Source organism: Herpailurus yagouaroundi, unplaced genomic scaffold, assembly GCF_014898765.1.
Source record: "Herpailurus yagouaroundi ecotype Mexico unplaced genomic scaffold, PumYag 28, whole genome shotgun sequence".
In the NCBI taxonomy this organism is placed as follows: Eukaryota; Metazoa; Chordata; class Mammalia; order Carnivora; family Felidae; genus Herpailurus; species Herpailurus yagouaroundi.
In genome coordinates, this window is record NW_024412376.1 from 37,256,269 (window position 1) to 37,279,600 (window position 23,332).

At 34.1% G+C, this 23,332-nt stretch overlaps 1 protein-coding gene across 4 annotated transcripts in view; it reads left to right on the top strand.

Moving 5' to 3' along the window:
* Window positions 1-23,332, top strand: part of FBXW7 (F-box and WD repeat domain containing 7) — a 230,417-nt gene that overhangs the window by 152,401 nt on the left and 54,684 nt on the right. The window contains exon 1 of one of the 4 annotated variants that reach the window (XM_040472357.1): window positions 15,297-15,636. The exons of the other annotated variants lie outside the window; for them this stretch is intronic. Coding sequence (XP_040328291.1) covers window positions 15,490-15,636 — 147 coding nt within the window. The 5' untranslated portion in view covers window positions 15,297-15,489. Of the gene's footprint in view, window positions 1-15,296; window positions 15,637-23,332 lie in introns of those variants that run through there. 4 annotated transcript variants of the gene reach the window in all.

Sequence of the window (23,332 nt, forward strand, 5' to 3'; positions counted from 1 at the left end):
ATGCTATTGATGAAGACATTAAAGTATCTTTTCAGCATGTATCTGGAGAAAACATTGCCTTATTAGTTAAAATTGAGTTCAGGTTAGCAATATGACTGCACCGAAAGAACTGCTATTTTTCTTCTAAGATGTGCCACAATTTTATATTAACTTTTGTGGGAATGGGAGGGAGGAATGTGTGGCATTTAACATTACTATGCTAAATACCTGCATCCACCGTAAGGGCATTTCATTTCTAAAAGGTTAATGCAAGAGGGGCAAGTGCAGAGTTGAATGTATGTGGTGTTTTACAAAGGTAAAAGATCACTTTGATTCCTTCAAAAGGCAGAAGGTTTGGGAAAATCAGGTTAGTATGAGTAGTAGAAACATTTCTAGAATCTCATTCACCTGTATTGTAAGTAGTTTCCATCAGTGTTTCCTCGATCATACTGAAATGATTTTCAACCAGAGAACTTTCTTAAGCTCACTTCCCCATATCACAGTTTATAGGAGACACAAACTCAAGAGATCATCAGGGTCAGAAAAGTAATTTAAGTTAATTTAATTGACTAAACATAAGACCCAGAGAGCCAGAGCATTTCTGAAAGGGATTAGTGTGAAAATTGCAATCCTAATATTGCCTTATTTTTCAATTTTTGAAAAGTCACTGGAATTCTAGAATTGTTAAGTTTTTTATAAGTTGGTGTTTTTCACCAGGTCCAAGTTTTTCAAAAGCATTTCTTAGGCTGGTTTGACCTATGGACCACCAATTTTTCACTAGACATGATACGAGGGAAAAGAGAGTGCTGTTCATCACTCATTGCATAATTAAAATAATTTGCATCAGTATAGATCCATTAAGAGCATGAGGTTGTTTGGAGTAAAAGTACAGCATTTACATAGCCCATTAAGTGCCTTAATCAGTGACTTGAGGACTTTTTTCTTTATGAATTTAATGTACTAGTTTTAGGTGTTAAACTGCCAAATAAATTGGCCTCATTTCATAGAAATGTGTATCCTAATTTCCACAGGTAATTTGAGATGGCCTATGTGTAGGAGAAACACATAGAATAAAATGATCAAATGTACGTGAAAATTAGTACCAGGGAAAATACTGGAGTAGATTATGAAGACCAAGCCAGGAGAAAAGATGAGGAAAGAATTATGATGAAATGGAGTAAGGTTGGCCACTCATAAGGGCCTGTACCAGTATTCTTCAAGGTGTGACCCTAGACTAGATGTGTCAGAAACATCTGGAGAGCTTACTAATGATGCAAGTTGCTGGGTTACATTTCAGAACTACTTAACCAAATCGCTTGGGTTGGGATGTGCATTTTTAATAAACTCCCACATGATTCTAATACAGATTAAAGTTGGCAGAATACTGGCCGATAACCTTGTCTCTCTGTTTCCTTGTGATTAAAATGAAGAGGAGGATATGCTCGTCCTCTCTAAGAAAGAGAAAACAAGTCAGTCTCTCTCTCTCTCTCTCTCTCTCTCTCTCTCTCTCTCTCACACACACACACACACACACACACACACACACACACACACACACACGTAACCCCTTTTCCTAATATATAAAAGGAATTTCTCACATGGGGCTTCATGAGTGATTCAATAGACTGTGCCCTCAATAACATATCTATAACAAATGCAAATGCTTATGAATAGCAGTAAGCAGAGACTATGATCTCTGTAGTCACACTGGGAAGTTTTCAATTATTAGCTCTATAACTTCGTGGCAATTTGACCTTGGGCAAACTGTTAATTTCTCTTGTAGAGTTATCTTAAGGATGATAGTAGCATCATCAGTAATACAGTGTTGAGAGGATTCAATGAGACAGTATACATAAAGTACTTAGAAAAGTGGCTGGTAGATAGTAAGTCCTTAAAGAGTATTAGGTATTGTATTTCATAAGATTTATTATTGTCAGGTTATACAATCATACTAAAACTGACTTAACTAACTACTTACTCCAGGCTAGGTAACATGCTATGCAGAATATTTTTATTTCCAAAGATACTTATCTCTTAGATACATTGAAACTATTCCACTGATTTTTGCCTAAATTATTGTGACTTTTAGCACTGAGTCCAGCTGTTTGATATTTATAAATTTTGCCCCTGCTAACCATGAAGCACTTTTGCTAACAGATTTTTTTTTCTCCTTCTAATTGGTTGTTAATGTTAACCCTAGAAGGAATTTGAAAGAGAACCTGAAAGTAAATTTTGGTGGTATTGGGGCTTTGAGTCCTCATGTGAAAATGTTCAGAAGGGGTGGAAATGCTAGTTCTATTCTATAATGATATGTGGGTGTTCTTGAACTGAATAGCTGGAACTAGAATAAATGCAAAAGAAGATTCTCTTTGGTACTTCTGTAGAAATCCTATAATTAATTACTGCTTAATACTACAGAAATACCTAAATTTCTCACAGTTAAGAGATGATTATAGGGGCGCCTGGGTGGCGCAGTCGGTTAAGCGTCCGACTTCAGCCAGGTCACGATCTCGCGGTCCGTGAGTTCTAGCCCCGCGTCGGGCTCTGGGCTGATGGCTCGGAGCCTGGAGCCTGTTTCTGATTCTGTGTCTCCCTCTCTCTCTGCCCCTCCCCCGTTCATGCTCTGTCTCTCTCTGTCCCAAAAATAAATAAACGTTGAAAAAAAAATTAAAAAAAAAAAAAGATGATTATAAACAAATGATAGCAGTCATTATGAATGGAAGAATAGTTTTCATTCAGGTTGAAATTATTTCTATTTCGGATGCATTCTAGAGAGCACATTTTGTAAAATGTTGGTATAGCTACTAGCTGCATCTGATACAGAATGCTAACTTGATTCCTCCTAGTAGTAAGAATCCTTGGTAGCATCTTGCATGTAAACTTTAACTTCCAATTATATAAAAAGTAAATAGAAGAATGATGATTGTTTTTATAGATCACCAGGGCTAAAAATAGTGTGTAAGATTATTATTGTTTGGTTGTTTGTTTTTTTTAAGCAAAGGATTTACTTTGTTCAAATGTACCATGTCCTGCTGTTCATTTGGTCTTTACTGATGCTGTTATTGAAGGTAGCTTCTCTGCTTTAGAAATCACAATTGCTTTTAGAAGCAGCTTTACTTTCAAAGTGAAAATGCTTTAATTTTCTGTTTTTGGTTGGTCTTAAGTGGAAATTTGTGGTTATTGAGATCAGATGCAAATAAGGAATGAAGTATGAAGAAAGTACTTGTGAATTTGTAAAATAAGTTATTCATTTGCTTAGTTCCAGATGTTGGTTTTATATGTCTACATTATAAATTTCGTTTTCAAGAATGAATTGTTTGTACTTTGCCAATATGCTGCCATCTGTCTTAGGGTCTAATGAGTGAAAACTTTAAATATGCTGAAGTGCATCCATAATGTTTATCACTTTCAGTTTCAGTTTTCAGGTTTATTTTTTAATACTCATTCACTCTGTTAACTGGTATAGAAAAGATGAAAATTTTAAGAGAATTCTTGTATATCATTCAGCTATCAATAATCTTATATTTAGTTTTTGTGTTTTTTCACTCCAGAACAGAGCAGAGATTGCAAATTGCTTATATAGTATTTTTTTAACACACTCAAATTTGTTGCCAATAATTGAAAATCTGGAGAGTTCACATAAAAATATTGATTTTTTTATTTTGCAAATGTGTAGTATCTGGCTTTACTAAGCTCATGTGTATATGTAACAACAATCATTTGCAATTTTAAATGGGCTTTCCAGGTCTTAAACCTGACCTGTTTCCTTCATTTTGCTGCCTGCTCCTCTAGTCATTTGAGTTTGGTTTGAATAAAGACAAGCATGATTTTAGGAAATCCAAAAATAAGCTGAGTTTTCCTTTATTTGTCACATATCAAATTCTTTTGGATATACATTCATACCAGGGCAATGTATAACAGTTTGTCAAGTTTATTATTAAAATAGCCAGAGACTTGCTTAACACCTCATTTCGAATTGGGTATCATCAAGGTGAGAATTTGTCACCAAAACTTTTGCCACCCTCCAAATACCCAAATTTTCATCCTGGATCCCCTGTTATCCTTTCCATTCTCATTTAGTTTTGAAGTTAACACTCTACTAAGATAATATTTATCATTTAACAACAGTAAACCAGTGTTCTTGGTGCTCCTTGTATTATTGTAAGATGTTTCAGTTATCTGTTGTCACTTAACCAGTCATTACAAAGCTTTATAGATTATAACAAACAACAACTCATTTACTATTTTTCATTGTTCTTTTAGGTTATGAATTTGGGAGGGGCTCACTTGGGCATTGCTAATTCAGGGTTTCATTCAGATGGTATCTACAGGGGAAATAAGAGTTTAGAACATCTGGGGGCTGGCCAAGAATCTTTTTCTTGGGACACTTGGGTGGCTTAGCCAGTTAAGCATCCAACTTTGGCTCAGGTCATGATCTCATGGCTTGTGAGTTCGAGTCAGGCTCTATGCTGATAGCTCAGAGCCTGGAGCCTGCTTCGGATTCTGTGTCTCCCTCTTTCTCTGCCCCTCCCCTGTTCGTGCTCTGTCTCTCTGTCTCTCTCTCTGTCTCTCTCTCAAATAAATAAATAGACATTTAAAAAATTAAAAAATAAAAAGGAATCTTTTTGTCTTCATATAGTCTCAGGACTTCTACATGTGTGGTCTTTTTACCTGGGCTATTTTAAGTTTCTTCACAGCATGGTGGCCTCAGGGCAATTAGGGTACTTAAAACAGGGCTACCATATGAGTATTTCAGTAAGTAAGGTGGAAGCTGAATCTCTTAAGACTTATACTAGAAAGTCACATAATGTAACTTACACATTCTCTTTTGTTTGAAATAAACTTCACTTGTCAGTGGAATGTGTGTCAGAGTACATTGTAAGAAGAGCATGTAAGATGGGGGATATTGCAATGACCATCTTTGAAAAATACAGTCTGCTATAGGGGGATCATAGTATCTTTGCTTTTATAACTGTTTCTTTTTTTCTTTTCATTTGGACTTCATAAAATTCAGGCTCATTAAAGCAGATTCCATATATAATATATGTGTCTTACACAATACTTTATTTCAGTTATCTAGAGCTCCATTATCTGGCAAACTTACATACCTGAAACATATACAGTAAAACCTTGGATTGCAAGTAACTTGTTCTGTGAGTGTTCCACAAGATGAACAAACCTTTCTAATAAATTTTAACTTGATAAATGAGTGATGTCTTGCAATATGAGTAGTATGTGACGCCAAGCATCACATGATCACAACTGAGCCAATGGTTCTTGAAATTCACTTTGAGATATGAGTGCTTTGGATTACAAGCATGTTTCCGGAATGAATTATGCTCACAAACCAAGGTTTCCTGTATCGTAAAAAGTAAAACTCCAAACAGCCCAATTATAAAGTACACAAGTAAGTTAGGCTTAACATTCTATAGAATAGAATATGCTTTAAAAAGAATTTTTTTTTTTAGTATTTATTTTTGACAAAGACAGAGTGCAAGTGGGGGAGGGACAGAAAGACAGAATCCAAAGCAGATTCCAGCCTCTGAGCTGTCAGCACAGAGCCCAACATAGGGTTCATACCCACCAACCTCGAGATCATGACCTGAGCCAAAGTCAGATGCTTAACCAATTGAGCCACCCAGGCACCCCAGAATAGAATATGTTTTTAATACAGAACATGAGTTTAGGAATTAGACATGCTAGGGTAAAAATCTCAACTCCACTGCCTCGCAGCTCTGTTGCCTCGAACAATTTTTTAAGCCCTTTGGAGCTTCAATTTCCTTGTCTATAAGATGTAGGATAATGATACTTCCCAGTCTTTTCTAATATTTAAGTGAAATATAACATGATCTACTAGGAGCTCTGTCAGTGTTTAATTCTTCTCTCACATCACTGTATCAGTCTGAAAAAAATGCATCATATTTTCTAAGCCCTGTTAGCCATAAACTTCCTTTATATCTCCTATTGGTCTCTGATAGTCTCCTAGCATTCCTGGGCTTCCTGCTTCCATCCTGTGATCTTTGTTTTATGCATAACCAAGAATTACAGGGATGGAGTTTTACTTTTAATCTTTCTTAATAACCAGTTAGTGTTTTATTTCCTGGGAAGAATGAAAAGTTAGACTACAGTTTATTTTAAACTTCAGCTATAAAATTAATGTTAGTGTGTAATTTTGACAATGTAAAAGGCCAGTGGTATCAGCTGTCAGCCCATGCAGGAATGAGACCCTATATATGTCTTTTCTGTAGCTTAATTCTATACTTAAAGTATATTCTATGCTTAATTAATAATTCTATACTTAAACTTGATGTTAAAGTGAATATTGATAAATGAGTACTTTGTCAGTATTCACTGGATATTGATAAATCTCACATGCTTTCATAGCATATTACTGAGAATTATATAAGTGAAATTGTGGAACTATGTTCATCTCAAAGTAATTGTTTTTTATTTATAATTGTGCCAAACTTAACAGTATAATAAACACAGTTGTCTTCCCCCTCTGATTTTACTTTTTAAATTGTCAACACAGTCAAGTATCTTACATTTCCATAGATTGAGCTCTTTATTTTTCATAGGATAAGTTTCTATAATGTGTTAAACCATCAATTTGGTGAACTTAACTACATTGGAGCTTAATATTTTTAAAGCTGTACTGAAAAACCACCTGCATGACATTATTATTATTATCATCATCATTATTAAAAGATTTATTAGGGGCACCTGGGTGGCGCTGTCGGTTAAGCGTCCGACTTCAGCCAGGTCACGATCTCGCGGTCCGTGAGTTCGAGCCCCGTGTCAGGCTCTGGGCTGATGGCTCAGAGCCTGGAGCCTGTTTCCGATTCTGTGTCTCCCTCTCTCTCTGCCCCTCCCCTGTTCATGCTCTGTCTCTCTCTGTCCCAAAAATAAATAAATGTTGAAAAAAAAATTAAAAAAAAAAATAAAAGATTTATTAATATTATGCCCTTATTTATGACTCCCTGACCCACAGCACTCTGCAGAATTTTTTTTTAATGTTTTTTTTTTTTTTTTTTTTTTTTTTTTTGAGAGAGAGAGGGAGAGAGAGAGAGAGAGAGAGAGAGAGGCAGGCAGAGAGATAGAGGGAGACACAGAATCTGAATCAGGCTCCAGGCTCTGAGCTGTCAGCAGGGAGCCCCGAAGCAGGGCTCGAACTGAGGAACTGCCAGATCAAGGCCTAAGCCAAAGTTGGATGCTTAACCGACTGAACCACCCAGGTGCCCCACTCTTCAGAATTTTTGTAGGAGAAATAAATAATTGATAAGTAATATTTAGTTTAATTGAAGGGTTAATGAACCTTTAATGCTTAAACTTGTTCATAAAAGTAACTTAAATGACATGTCTTCAAAAACCAATATTAGTTTTTGTCTTCTTTCTTACACCTAATTTTATTTTGAGGATTGTGGAAAATTAAGTTTCTTTAAATCACTTTGTCATCTCATGAGGCTTTTGCATGACTGAAATACCTGTAATTACTGAGTCATTTTTGTCATAGTTGACTTAAAGGTATAACTATAATAATCATCAACTGAATTCTTGGTGAGCAGCTGTGTAAGACCACTTTAACAGCTGGGGTTAACTCAGCACAGACTGTAAGAGTTAAACTTAATCATGAGGCAAGTTATATCTTAAAGTCATTAAGGACTTCATACTGGGCATTTCTGAAATACTTAAAAAATTTAATCCTATAGTTGGATTTTTGTTTTATCACAAATATTTCTTTAAATGTTTAATGAAATAATGAGAAGTGTCATTTTAATATAACAAAGTTCTAAGACAAATATGGCAGTAAAATCCAAAGTTTGCTTGTTAAAAAAAATATATATATATGTATATATATACACATATATATTCTGATGTCACTAAGCTGCTATGGTAAGTAGGAAATAAAAAAGTATATAAATTATTATGGTATAATATGGAACCAGAAAAATCTCAAAGATTATTTTTCTTGAATTTCATCTGATTACATCATGTAGCTTTTTTCCAGTGAAAATATTTTCTCATCATTATACAACACTAACATATATTCACAATAAAGGGATAGTTTTTAGAAGGTATACACAAATGAATTGTAGCAGTGAATTTTATCTAGATGTATTTTGTAACTATACTATTCACCAAACTATAATAAAGGAAGGCTCACCAAATTGACAATCCAACACTATTCCAAGAAGGCTCTATGTGTGGTACCAACAGAACTGTAATATACATTTAAAACTGCAAGAGACTTCATTCTCAGTCATCTAGTCCAGCCTCCTCATTCTAGAAATCTGAAATCTGAGACTAGTTAAGAGACTTATGTAGGGTCACTGGTTGGAGCTGAAACTAGAACTTAAAATTCACCCAATGTTTTTTGGATACTGATAAATTTACCTGGAGTATCAACTGCAAGTAATTTGGCTGAGAGTTGATAGATGCAACAGTTTAGTCAAGAATAATTTAGTTGTAAATAAGTTCATGAATAGTTGGGTGTTTTTGAATCATGAAATTTCTAGTGTACCATGGGGGTAGTTTTATCATCATTTTGAAGGACTTGTCTGATCAGTTTTTCTATATTTTACTTTTTATAACTTTATTTTTAGCCAATCATTTAGAAATAATGGGAAAATTCCAGTAGAATTCAGAAACAACCTAAATGTCCAGCAGTCAGATCTTGGGTATATAAATCAAAGCAGTTGTAATACTTTATGTAATCTGCTATTGTAGCATTTTTACTTTGACATTGTAAAGTATGTACATGATGCATACATAATGCTTTTATTTTGCAAATGTCTGATTACCAGGTCACATTTTTATAACACTTGTATAAACTGCATGTGCTGTTTCAGAACTCAAGCTAATTTCTCTTACGTAGTTAGGGGCTGCCCTTGGTGCCCACGTAAAGAATATTAGCAGGGAAATACGTTCAAGACACCCAGTGGATGCCTAAAACCCTGGATAGTATCAAACTCTGTAAATACTATGTTTTTCGTATACAAACAGACTTATGATAAAGTTTAATGTATAAATTAGGCATAGTAAGAGATTACCAACAATAGCTAATAGAATAATTATAATAGTATACTAAAATCAAAGTTATGTGAATATGATCTCTCAATATTGTACTAACCCTTCTTTTTGTGATGGTGTAAGATGATAAAATGCTCATGTGATGAGATGAAGTGAGGTGAATGGTGTAGGCATTGTGGTGAAGCATTAGGTACTATTGACCTTTTGGCAATATGCCAGAAGAAAGATCATTTGCTTCACGACCTCAGTTGACCATGGTTAACTGAAATGCTGGATAAGGAAGGGACTGCTCCGTTAAATGTATACATGACTATCTCAAATACATTATAATTGGAAGTTGTAATCTTAGTTGAACACTTTGAGCATTTAAATGTCTTTTATAACTTTTTAAGGAATCATTTTGAATGTTTTTAATTTTTATAAAATGTTTCTATTCATTTGACCTATGCCTTTTGTGAATAATAAAATTTTATTTATTTATTTATTTATTTATTTATTTTTTTTTTTCAACGTTTATTTATTTTTGGGACAGAGAGAGACAGAGCATGAACGGGGGAGGGGCTGAGAGAGAGGGAGACACAGAATCGGAAACAGGCTCCAGGCTCTGAGCCATCAGCCCAGAGCCCGACGTGGGGCTCGAACTCACGGACCGCGAGATCGTGACCTGGCTGAAGTTGGACGCTTAACCAACTGCGCCACCCAGGCGCCCCTGTGAATAATAAAATTTTAAAGGGAATGCCATATATTTATATTTTTCTTGCATTCTAAATCTGATTGTATTTTTGTTTCTACGATTGAAGTAACAGTCCGTTGTTCAGATTTTTTTTTTGGTTTTTTTTTTTTGCAGTTTTTACAAGCTTGACCATTCATTTAACATTAAGCAAATAACTTAATTTCTTGATTTATCATTGTTTGCCTCTGTTTAAATTGCTCTCTTTTTACATAGATTGCTTAGACTAGGAAGACACTTTAACACTGTGGTATCTAAGGTGTTAGGAAAGATGGAAAAGAATGCCTGACATACAGAGAATAATGTCTCATTCTGTATCCCTGAATACATGAGTATGTTTTATAATACCATATTCTTGTCTCAAAAGGATCTTGAGTCTGATTTATTTCACTTTTATAGTGGTATAATATTTAGCATCTGGAATTTTTTCTGTTTCTACCAAAGTGTAAGTCAAGTCACTTGTTTAAATTCATAGAGGTAGTGAATGATACGGAGTTTAAATGATGTATGCTGATATTCTTCCTGTCAGAAGTTTTCGATATGAGACTTTGTAAACTCTTGGTATGAAATCATTCATACTTGTAGGTAAACTTATCTTCCAAGTGAGTTGTTTCAGCTGATTCAAGAATATAGTTTATGAAAATGGAAAATCTTTAGGCTACTGTGGCCTTTGGTCAAGAGCAGTTAAATCCTAGCCTTCAATATAATAATAAATGAAAGAAAAGGTAGAAATCCAGAATAAACAGCTGTAAATCTTTTTGTAGCTGTTGTAAGAGAACTGGAATGTATGGGACCGTAATACATTTTAGAAGTACCATATTGGTGATATTTGGTACACTAGCATTTATATATAATCATCTTTGACCAATAAAAACTTTTAGAAGAAAGAAAATCAGAAAGTGATGCATGGGCAAAATACCTTACAGAGATCTTCTCTTTACCACAAGTTCCCTAATGTTGTATCGTTGGATGGATAGTCAGTGACATCTGGAATCTTAAAAGACATCACAGCTTCATTTTTAGGTAAAAATTTTGCCAGAATTATGGAAGCCTTTCTAAAACTTGTAGATGATTATGTTTTAAGATATTCTATCTTAAAGTTATTACAGATGGATTTTAGAATCTCTGTTTGCTTTCCTAGTGACTTTTAAAATTGAGATAGAATACAAAGCTCTATGTGATTTTTGATCCTAATGGAGTGGCAGTAGGTAGTGGTGGCAGTAGTGGTAGTGGTAGTTGTTGTCGTTGTCGTCGTCGTGGTCATGGTCGTAACGGAAGCCAACAGTACTGAACACTTACTAGATGTGAAGCATTGCTCTATGTGCTTCACTTACATTAACTAAGTCAATACTGGTATAAATCCTGGGAGGAGGTTTTATATAGATGAAACTGAGGCATAGAGTCATAAATTTAAGGTCAAACCACTCATAAGTAGTAGAACCTCAGGCTTTGGATTAAGGTAGTTTGGCTCTAGCATTTATGCTCCTACTTACTATATAGCATCTCGTTAATATTTGTTCATAACATCTTAAAAAGTGTCTGAAGAGTTGAGCTTGGGAGGAGAGTTAATAAATAAGAATATCTTAAGTGTTTTAAAAAATATGATTGAGTTGGGGCACCTGGGTGGCTCGGTCGGTTAAGCGTCCGACTTCGGCTCAGGTCATGATATCACGGTCCGTGAGTTCAAGCCCTGCGTCGGGCTCTGTGCTGACTGCTCAGAGCCTGGAGCCTGTTTCAGATTCTGTGTCTCCCTCTCTCTCTGCCCCTCCCTTTTCATGCTCTGTCTCTCTCTGTCTCAAAAATAAATAAACGTTAAAAAAAAATTAAAAAAAAATATGATTGAGACCAAGACTTTACTTTTTCTTGAACATATGGAACTAGGTGCATTTTATAGTATTAACAATTAGAGTTCTTCTATGCATGGTCTATAATTTCCCTCATTGTTTTTTTTTTTTTTTTCTTCTGTATTTAAAATGTTGGTGTTTTGAATGTTTTCATGCTGATTGAGAACATTACTTTAGAAGTACTGTTAACTTGAATCCCCCAAAATGATGAAACTTGGTAGTATATACTTTGGAAAATTAATACTCACTTTGCCCAGTTACTAGTAATATCTCTTTTTTATGGAAATATATTGTAGGCACATAGTTGGATTTAGTGTTTGGTTTGCTAGTGTTGCAATACTCTGTACTATCCAGTTGAGGGCAGCTATTTACTGATTTAAAAAAATGAGTTGAATTAAATGTCATTACTTTGTGTTCATCAAAACTTGGTTATCTAATGTAAAACACATTTAATATACAAATAGCCTCTACTACTCTTATCATCATAAATAATTTCTTAAAAATGAAAAACTGATATTCTGCTTCATAACAATTTCTGCCCTCTTACAAGCAGGAGACAGAACACTGTTCATTTTAATTTTAATTTTCTTAGTCCAAATTTTTTTTTTTTTAGTTCCAAATCTTTTTTTTTTCTTTCTCCTTAGGATCAGACTCCAAGGTAATTACAGAGCTTCATATTTTCCTTTAAGACTATCTACATGTAAATACATGTAACTGTAAAGTTCTTTGATTTTAAATCTTTAAAAAATTTAAAATATAAAAAAGTTTATATTTAAAGTTTTAAATATAAAAGTGAAAAATTTATAATTTTCAGTATGTTATCTCTATTAATCAGTGGATTAAGTAGAAGTTAAGTTTGGAGTTGATCTGTTTGATTCATGTTTCTGTGCAGAAGAATTTGTTAAACTTGTGGAATGCACTATGTTCTTCTAATTTTTCTGCATTAAGATAACACATAGTTTAAATTATATCTTTGTGGTTCAAAGAAAGGAATTTTGAAGGTTTAATTAAATAACTGATTTCAAAGGTATCACTGAGAATTTTTTTGAGAATAAAGAATGTCAGTATACATAAAATGATATATAATATTAACAAAGTGGATACTGATAGTAACTTGGAAAGGGCATTCCATGGGAGCTACTGCATGCAACAAAGGGGTTTTTCTGATAAGGAGTAAGATCATGTTATATTGGGGGAAAAAAAAGTCTTGTGTTAAGAAATAAAGTGAGCATCAGAAGAGGTGATAGGACTAGAATGAGACTGGAGATATTTATCGCCCCCATTGGTGAGGCTGGAGACATGGTTATCTTAGATATCAGCCTCACCTTTTTTTTTTTTTTTTTTTTTTTTTTTGGCCATATCAAATTAACGATTCCCAGTACACTCTCTTCTATCCCTAGATCTCTGGGTTGGTTTTTTTTTGGGGGGCGGGGTGGGGAGAGGGGTGATTATTGTTCTAAATTATTTACTTTTTTATTAAAATAAATTGTTTTGTTGTGGTTAAATATCCATAGCATAAAATTTACTATTTTGACCATGTTTGAGCATACGATTCACTGGCTTTAAATACATTCACAATGTTGGGCAGAACATCTCCATCTCTATCTCTAGAACATTTTAATCTTTTCCAACTGAAACTCTATATCCATTAAAAACTCACTTTCTAGACCTTTCTTCCACTTGCTGCTGGCAACACCATTCTACTTTCTGTCTCCATGAATTAACCATGCTAGGTACCTCATGTAAGTGGAATCATACAATATTTCTCCTTTTTAAACTGACTTATTTCACTTAAGCATTGTATCTTCAAGGTGCATGCATGTTGTAGCATATACCAGAATCTCCTTCCTTTTTAAGGCTGAATAATATTCCATTCTATGTGTGTACCACATTTTGTTTGCTCATTCATCTGTCGGTGGTTACTTGGGTTGCTTCCACCTGTTGGCTATTGTGAATATGTTGCGACGTATGACTATCTATTTGTGAGTCCCTGCTTTCAGTTCTCTTTTGGGGGGGTTTACCCAAAAGTGGAATTGCTGGATCATGTGGAAGTTTTTTGAGGAACTGATAACACTATTTTCTACAGTAGCTACCTCCCACCAGCATTTACATTTTAAGTTCCCATCAACAGTAAACAGTGTTCCAATTTCTCTACATCCTTGCTACCACTTCTTATGGTATGTGTGTATATCTGTAGCCATCCTAATGGGTGTGTAGTAGTGGTTCATTCTGGCTTTGATTTGCTTTTCCCTAGGGGTTAGTGATATTGAACATCTTTACATGTGTTTATTGATCATTTGTGTATTTTCTTTGGAGAAATTTGGTTGTTTACTTTTGTGTAATTAAAAATGTCACCTCTGATAATGATTTTGCATTTTTAACTGCATTTGAAATTGTGGTATGAAAGGAAAATGTAGTTTAATAAAATAGTGTCTTGGTGGGGCTAGGAGTATTTCTAGTGTATGGATTGGCTTCCTAGTAGCCCACTTTATATTTAGAACGACAAATCTCTCCAATGTAAAAAAAGAAATCACTTATTTCTGACATTCTCCTTTCTAATTCTTTCCATATCACATTCTAAGTTCCCTTTATAGAGATCAATAAAAGCTATTGGAAGGAGAGATAAGTGAGATCACTGGCTTTTGGAAAGGACAGTGGAATGGATGGAGAAAACAAACTAGTTAACCGAGCGTTGTGAACATAGTTCGTGTCGATTACCTACCATCTATTAATTCTCACGCTCAGTTTTTTTTTCTTATCTTCGTTAACAGTCTAGTTCATGGGTTTGAATATAAAGCGTAGTATTAAGTAACACTGGCATAAGTGGTTAATTTAGGGAAATGTTTGAGGTAATGCTGGAAAGATTAGTTTGGGACCACTTTGAGGAGAGTCTTCGTCTCCAAATTGAGGAACCATTGAAAGTTTCTGAGGTTTGGATTGTACACCACATTCTCTCTCTGTGTTTTAGGAAGATTTATCTGACCATGGCATGTTGGAGAAATTAGGCACTAGCGATTTGCGATGAATGGCTTAGTTACTATTTACTATAATAATTTCCCATCACAGGCTACATTTATAAGTACTTGCTTTTTAATATATATATATATATATCTTTAATCACATGACATATACTTTCAAGTGGAATCACTGAGTTTTTCAGAATTACAGCAATTGAACTGACATTTGCAAACAACTACAATGTCTACTGATAAGATTAATGTGAAGTGCATATTAATAGCTTTAGGGAGCTAGAGTGAATTTAATGTTTTAGTATGAGATAAAGAATGGTATGTATGGAAAAGAGAGCATGCTTAAGATGAATGCTTGAGAATATAGTGCTCATTCTGAATATATCTAAGAACAAATGTGTGTATGCATACTGTCCTTAAATGTGAAGCACATTTTAAAAACATTCCTAAGATATTAATGCTGATATTTGGGTAAGGAAGACTCAAGATATTTGAGAGAAAATACAGTATTTATTTTTTGGAGTTTTGTAAGGAAAACTTTACTTTCACTTTCTAGGGAATACCTGAGTTAGTAGTTGCAGAAGTTTGAAAAGGGACCCTACAGCATTGCCCTGCTTTGGTTGTATTCCCATTACTGACTTTGTATGGGAGGTTCACCAGCTGTTTGACTGGCAGGAGCAGGAGCTTTCACTTCAGTAGTTTATAATTCCTGGCTATTCTAGGATAGTTTGCACTTCACCAAGCCTCAGACAGGTCAGGACATTTGGTAGGAGAAGGTTGAAAGACAAAAGCAGCAGGCCTTGGGTTCTCAGCCTTTTTGTTTTGTTTTGTTTTGTTTTTTAATTAGAAAATTATATTTTAATTTGGTGGCTAGAATTTTTAGTAATGTGCCTGTATTACATGTAGAAAGTATTCATCAACTGAGAGGAGTTTTAAAATGTCAAAACCAGGAAAAGCTACTTTAAGCCATGGCTTGGTTCCTGTTGATCTTAAAAGTGCAAAAGAGCCTCTACCACATCAAACTGTGATGAAGATATTTAGCATTAGCATCATTGCCCAAGGCCTCCCCTTTTGTCGAAGACGGGTAAGTCTTACATTTAAAAAATAGGAATATTTATTTAAATGAAGTTCTTCTGTCTTCTTTAGTGAAGAAATGCTCCAAATTTCAATTGATATTTATAAATTATCAGCGCATTATGTAGCTAGATAAAACTTATGTAAGTGGTAATTATAATAGAACGAGAGCCTAGAGGGCAAGGTTAACCAATCCACCTTTTTTTCCTCTCTCATTTGTTTTTCATGATATTAGAATCCTTTAAATTTATTTACAATTGGCAAATGTGAAAAGCGTGTCTTAAGTATGTTGGCAAATACGAAAACCCCAAATTTGTAGTTTTTATTTTGTGAGAAAAGCAAAAAGCTGGTGGTATTCTTCTTATACATGGGAATTACAGCATTTAGCTCTTTTAAAGAGTATTCCAAGTTCCCTAGATTTATCTGACCCTTAGAACTGTATGATTTTAAATTGCCATTTCTTTAATTCAAACTTAATGTAATAGGGACATTACTTTTTGCTGTTATATCAAATAAAAATAGCATGCAATTGTGTGGCAGTTACGGTACAGTTTATATATAGACAATCCTGAACTAACAAACATTTTGTAGAACTTGTGCTAACATATAATCAGGTTATGATCTATTGGATGTTTTTCAGGATGACATTCTGCTATCCCTTGCCAAGTTCTGACCCTGTTAATGTTAGCAGTTTTATTGTGTTTTCTGAGTTACTTGGTATTGCTAGTCTGCATTATTAACTAGAGTGATATATTTTTAGATCTAAAATATGTTTATGATCCTGAACCCATTAAACCAAAACAACAACAAAATTAACAACCCAAGATTAAATGGGTGATTGCGTGTAACAGTGCTATGAATGTTTTAGTTTCCTTTTTTACCTCTTTTTCTTTTTAAACTAATGGGGAAATATTCTATTGAACAAGTAGATTAACACAGAACACCTGAAAAGTATTTTTCCTCCTTAGTAAAAAGAATCTTTTATTTGCTGGGACTTAAATAACCTTTGTAAGAACATGTTTTCTAATTATCTTAGCTCCTTTTTGAGGAGTACCCTCTTCTACTCCAAACAAGTGGTAGCCATGTTGAAAAACATCTTGATTGAGGTTTAAATGTAATACAGTTTAAACATTGAAAATAGAATACAGATATCTCCACCACCCTCTTATTTTCTTCTTTACTATGTTGTCGGAAAGTGTTTGTCTTCGTTCACTTTGTCACTTTTATAACTTCTGAATGAGGTCACTGTTCTGATTTAAGCATTTACACAGAGGCCTCGAATAGCTTCAAAGTCATTAATAAACTAATTTATTATTTTTATACTTCTATAAAAGAAAATACCAATACAAGTAAAATTTTAAACTGAAGAAAAGAAATGTGGGTGTTTTAAATCAAAAGGTTAAGATATTAACAATCAAGATGATTTTGTTCTTTGTTGCTGACTGTTTTTAATAAACTTAGGTACAATATATGGTAGATTACTTCATTATGTCACAGTGTATATTTTTGCCTTTATCTTCTAACATGTACATGAAATCTAAAAGGCTCAGCAACAGATTCTGTAAGAAAAATTAATAGAGAACTTCAAGGCTTTCCCTGAGGTCTTCCTAGGGTCACTATGCAGCTTGACTTTTCTGGGTTACTATGTTATGTTAATTTATAGCCTTGCATTTGTAATAGCAGAAGAGAACTGAATTCGAAAAATAAAATTCACACAAGAACATTTTTTGGAATAGTTAAAAAACACATTCAGTTTTAGACAGCCTGCCTGCCAGTAACTTATAATTGCATAACTCATTGAATCTGACTACTAGAAATATTAGAGGGATAGCGTAATTATATCCCCCTCCCCTCCCCGGAATTCTGTGCCTGGTTAATTTAGATAGCTTTTAATTGATTTGAATGCTCTTTGCTATTTAATTTACTAATTTTCCCTTGGTAAATTGATGATAAACATTTAAAACATGTATTTTTCTTTATCAAAGATGTAAGGAAGACTTGGTATGATATGTAATTAATCGTATTTTGTGTGTAACATCTAATATATCTCATATTGGGTACATTTTATTTTCAAGCAGATTGTTCTCTAATGACAACAAAGTACACAAAGCAGATAGAGTTCTGTATTTTGTAGGCCATTTTTTTTTCTTCCGAGTAGTGAGCTAATGTGCACTACAGTGACCTCTTATAAGACTTTAGCAATCTTGACCTAGTAAAATTTGAAAAACATGGTATTGTCCTTCCATCCCTCATAGATATTGATCCACTTAATGTTTGCACAATAAAATACTTCGAAAATTGTGAAAAATCCTTTGAAATAGTTGATGTAACTTAAACTTCGATTTATATCTCTTGAAAGGTTTTCAGAAAATTTATTTACCTCATATTAAGTGTAAAATTGGTATTGGTAGTCTAACTTATTATATAAATTACTCTAGTCTCTCATTAGAGGCAGTTTGGACTTAATAGAACAATAAAGAAATAACAGTCAAGTTATTAACCAGTTACTGTAAATAAAAATATTTTTAGTATTAAGGTCCTCATACTTATTATGAGGAATACTTGTTAAAATTCTTGTTAAAAATGTAGATTCCTGGGCTCCCCTCTTTTGGATAGTCTTATGTAAGAGATCTGGATTAAAGCTCAGGAATCTATCTGTATTTTTAAAAGTCTTATAGGTAATCCAGACACGAAAATTTGAGAGGACTAGTTAGTATATAACTTTATTCTAAAAGAACTGATTGTCCTTTAGAGGAAATTTTACAGGAAAAGCTTACTTAATCTATAAAATAACTGAAAATTTTGAATTTTCTTTGAAATTGGAATGCCTAATTATGATACTACTGCATTTCTTAAATCCTGAGGTACATTATTTTTTTTTTTGCATTTTAAACATATATAAGAAATATTTAAAATGCAAAAAAAAATGTACCTCAAGATACATCTTGATGGAATTTTATAGCTTATTTGGCAGCATTTTTTTTCCTTTTTAGTGATTAGAGAAAGAATATCTTTACAACTAAAAGAGGAGGAAAATGTACTTCAGTGCTTAAATCTCATTTCTTAATTCATTTTGTTTGGAGACTTTTAAGCATTTAGAATATTCTTGTAAAGTTACTCTTCATTGTTATTGTTTTGGTAGAAATTTCCAAATGACATGCCGTTGTTGGTTTATACAGGGCTTTTAAAGATACCTGACTATGCTGGTTTATAGATAAAATACTGTGTTTAGAATGCCTGTATTTTCCTGGGTTTGAACTGTGTACTGATTGTGTAGCATAAGTGTTGGCAACACCGCTAGGAGAGTGGTATAGGACTGCTGGTGGGAGTGGTGGGAGGGGAGGTAGGGTTGATATAGGACAAGGACTTGTTGTCCCAAAACCCAAGAGCTCAAGCAATAATGAAATGTATGGGAATAATGAAATGTAATGGGATTTCTGATAATTGAAAACAATTTTGTGGGAAGTATATTCCATATCAAGTTTTGTTCAAAATACCACATTTAAAACAATTTTTCTTTAAAATGCAAATAGAAATAAAATTAGAATATTTGTATCATTTGAGAAAACGTTAATATCACTCCTGCATGTTGTTATCGTTGTGGGTTAGTTTAAATCAGGGGTCCACAAGCTCTTTCTGCAAAGGACCAGTAAATATTTTGGGCTTTGTGGACCTTATGGTCACTGTTAGAACTATTCATCTCTGCCATTGTAGCATGAAAGCAGCTTTAGGCAATACTTAAATGAATGGGTAAATGGACAGGACTGTGTTTCAATGAAACTTTGCTTATAAAACAGTGAAGATAGATTTTTATGATTATGATAATACTGCAATAAATCTTGTGCATACATTTTTTTGCTTGTTTATGAGTTTCGGCTCATGGTAAATTGTTAGAATGAGATTGTTCAAGCCATAAATCTTACATTTCCTTTAAAACCATCATCTTTTTTTTCTAATTCTTTTGTAGTTATGTAGAAAAAAATATTTGTGTGGCTAATTGCTACAATTTTACCATACTGCTTATTATTTCTCTTCTTAATATACAGCGTTAAGTATAATAAAGCTATTAATTAATATATAACCTACTAAATGCATCCATAATTTTTTCTGCTGTTGTTGATTTAGACAGTGACCTGCTTTGAACTTTTTTGTACATAAATCTTTAACATCTCTATACACAGATTTCTAGAAGTAGGGTTATTGATTGGGTCAAGGAGTATGAACCTTTTTAGATTCTTAAAATTTTTTTTTTTCAACGTTTATTTATTTTTGGGACAGAGAGAGACAGAGCATGAACGGGGGAGGGGCAGAGAGAGAGGGAGACACAGAATTGGAAACAGGCTCCAGGCTCTGAGCCATCAGCCCAGAGCCTGACGCGGGGCTTGAACTCACGGACCGTGAGATCGTGACCTGGCTGAAGTCGGACACTTAACCGACTGCGCCACCCAGGCGCCCCTAGATTCTTAAAAAATACTGTTAAATTGCTCTCCAGAAAGTTGTACCAATTAAAAACCAGCACGAGGGATTTCTAATGTTGCTTAAGAGAAAGAAATCATATTCTTTCTTTTTTAAAATTTATTTTGAGAGAGAGAGAGGAGTGGGGGAGGGCGAGAGAGAGAGAGAAGGAGAGAGAAGGAGAAAGAGAGAGAGATTCCCAAGCAAGTTCCTCAGCATGGAGCCCGATGTAGGGCTCAGTCTCAAGAACTGTGAGATCATAAGCTGAAATCAAGAGTCAGAAGCTTAATGGACTGAGCCACCCAGGTGCTCCTTAAGAAATCATATTGTAAGTAGATTTATTCCTACATGGCAAAGTTTTGTGGATTTTACTTAGCTAATACTAGATTATTTTATTTCCAATTTTAGTATTCTAGGTTTTTATCAAAGGAATCTTTTTCATTTTGAGAAAATAATGAGATATGTTTATATATAATAGCTTCAGGAGGAAAATATATAAATAGACCAAGAAATCATTTGTTGCTCATGTAATTTTATTTTTTATTCTTTTTGGAAAATATTTGCCGTAGACCTGTCACCTATTATTTTCAAGTATAATTTTCTTCTTCTCCTCCCATTGTTTTAAAACTACAATCTGTGGGGGCGCCTGGGTAGCTCAGCCGGTTAAGCATCCGACTTCAGCTCAGGTCACGATCTCGCGGTCCGTGAGTTCAAGCCCCGCGTCGGGCTCTGGGCTGATGGCTCAGAGCCTGGAGCCTGTTTCCGATTCTGTGTCTCCCTCTCTCTCTGCCCCTCCCCCGTTCATGCTCTGTCTCTCTCTGTCTCAAAAATAAATAAAACGTTAAAAAAATTAAAAAAAAAAAACAAAAAAAACTACAATCTGTGTTTTTATCTAAATGGATGATCTACATATGTAGTTTTATGATTTATCACTGATTTAACACATTATCTTTACCGCAAGCCTTGTGGTTATCTCAGTTTTTGCACCACCTTAATTTATCATTTTATATTTCTGAATTATAGTGTGATATTTGCACAGTATAAGTGGCAGCCTCTCTCAAAGTGTACTGCTATTAATAATATGTATGACAAGAGTACTTCTCATACTAACAAGAGCAGCTGCCAGAAATAGTTGCCTATTTCTTATAGCACTACTACTTACTTTTACATTTCTGACATAGCTTTGCCTTTAGCCCCAATCCAGGTTTACATTTTTTTTTTTATTTTTTTTAAATCTAGTCTAGCCATGATTAATTCTCATTGAAAGTAGCTGTAGCAAGTCTGGTCTTTTAAAATGCCTTGATGCCTGAAAGACATCTCATGAAACTCAATATCTGTTTCATGGAACTCTTAGGCAATTAGAAATAGATGGATGTTTACCTAACATACAGAAATATGAAACCTTTAAAAAGCCAGCATCCTCCACTTCTCTCCCAGATTGATCTATTCAGGTGTCCACCAATTATATTTGTGCCTCTGTCTTTCTAGATCCTTTATATGACCTCACAGTCTAGCTTCCCTGTCTGGTTGGAACCTTTCTCCTGGCATTGATTGCATCTACCTTTGTCCTCATACACCAGTGAAACATATTGTAATTGTTGCCATTACCTTTGGCCCTTAGGCATATATGTACTGCCCAGTGATGTTATTTGATACCTTCATATAGTTATCTTGTCTCCTCAATTAGGTTATAAACTCTTAGAGTTCAGAAATTATCTTTAATGTCTGTCTTTTTATGCTCCTAGTGATACGCAGAAGAAAGTTAGTATAAATATTCCTATGACTAATTCGTTGAAGTGTGTGTTAAACTTGGAAGATTCTGAAGTAGTTTTTGTACTGTTACGAATATGACATGTTTTTGTTTACTAAATGTTTTTCAATGACTTTGCAGCTGTGATTTTGACTATTTCATTTTCTAAATTTAAATAAACTCAGATACAGTTTGACACTTAATTTTAAAAGTAATTACTACTTACCAATTTTGAAAATGAAGGAGAAACAAACATAGGGTAAAGTCATTTAAATGGCTACTTTCAAGAGTCTACAGTAGCCCAAAAATGTCAGAAAATGCTGAAATAAAGAAAAAATATTAAAGTACTTTGGACAGGAGGAAGAACAGGGTGGTGATATGAGCAAGTCTGGAGAGATATTTTAATAGGGTACCTTATTATTATTATTTTTTGAGTAAACTAGTAAAATGTTACTTCCTAGGGTTATTTTCCTTACACATATATTCCATTGGAAGTGGGGAAGAGTTGACATTTTCAAATGATCTGGTAGTTTTTATTATCACTATTTTATCAATAAAGGAATTAGTTACCACATATCAGACCATTCTATTTTAGATCATGTCAGACTTTTTCTTCTTAGGAATGTTTCATGGGTCATGCATAAACATAAATAAACAGAATATATATAAATTATAAATTTTCTTGTGGTCTTATTCTATGTACTGTGCAAGGTACTGGCTATAAATAAAAAGGTGATGATTCTTCATCCCCGGTACCTGTGGATGGATATACCAAGGTGAAAAATCACAATCCTTTAAGCATCTTAGATAGTCAAGTGGTAAAAACCATAAACAAATCTTTATTGTATAAAAAGATAATTGCTTAAATGGACCCATGTACAAAATACTGTGGGAGCACGAGAGGGTCACCGAAGTCTCAAAGCACATGGCTCAAGAAAGGCTTCACAGTAACTTTGAATCAAAACATGAAGTATGTTTGCTAAGCAGATGATCAGAGAAGTGATGGACAGAAGGAACCTATATTATTGCTTGGGCTCACATCTTGGTGTTTCACATTATTTATACTTCTGCAAATTCACTTCCCCCTTGACATGACATTTATTAGTATTAATATCAGCCAAAAATATGTATGAAATACTTAGAACAGGGTTGGAAATTTTTCTAGAACCCGTGGATATAGCAGTGAACTAGATGGACAGGGACCATGCCCTCATGGTGCTTAGAGTCTACTTTAGGGAAACAGAAAAGTAGTTGTTAATGCCAGTGTTTCGATGACAGTAAAATCAGGTAATAGTATATAGTCTAACTTGGGATGCAGAGGAGGCACTATACTTTCCATATAGGAACTCATATAATCCTTAAAATAACCTTGTGAAAGAGGTGGTGTGTTATAGGATCCCTGTTTTACAGATGAGGAATCTGAGGAGGCACAGGAAAGGTAAATAACTTGCCCTTGAGGTGATAAGCGACGGAGCTGAGATCCTAACTCAGGCATCTGGCT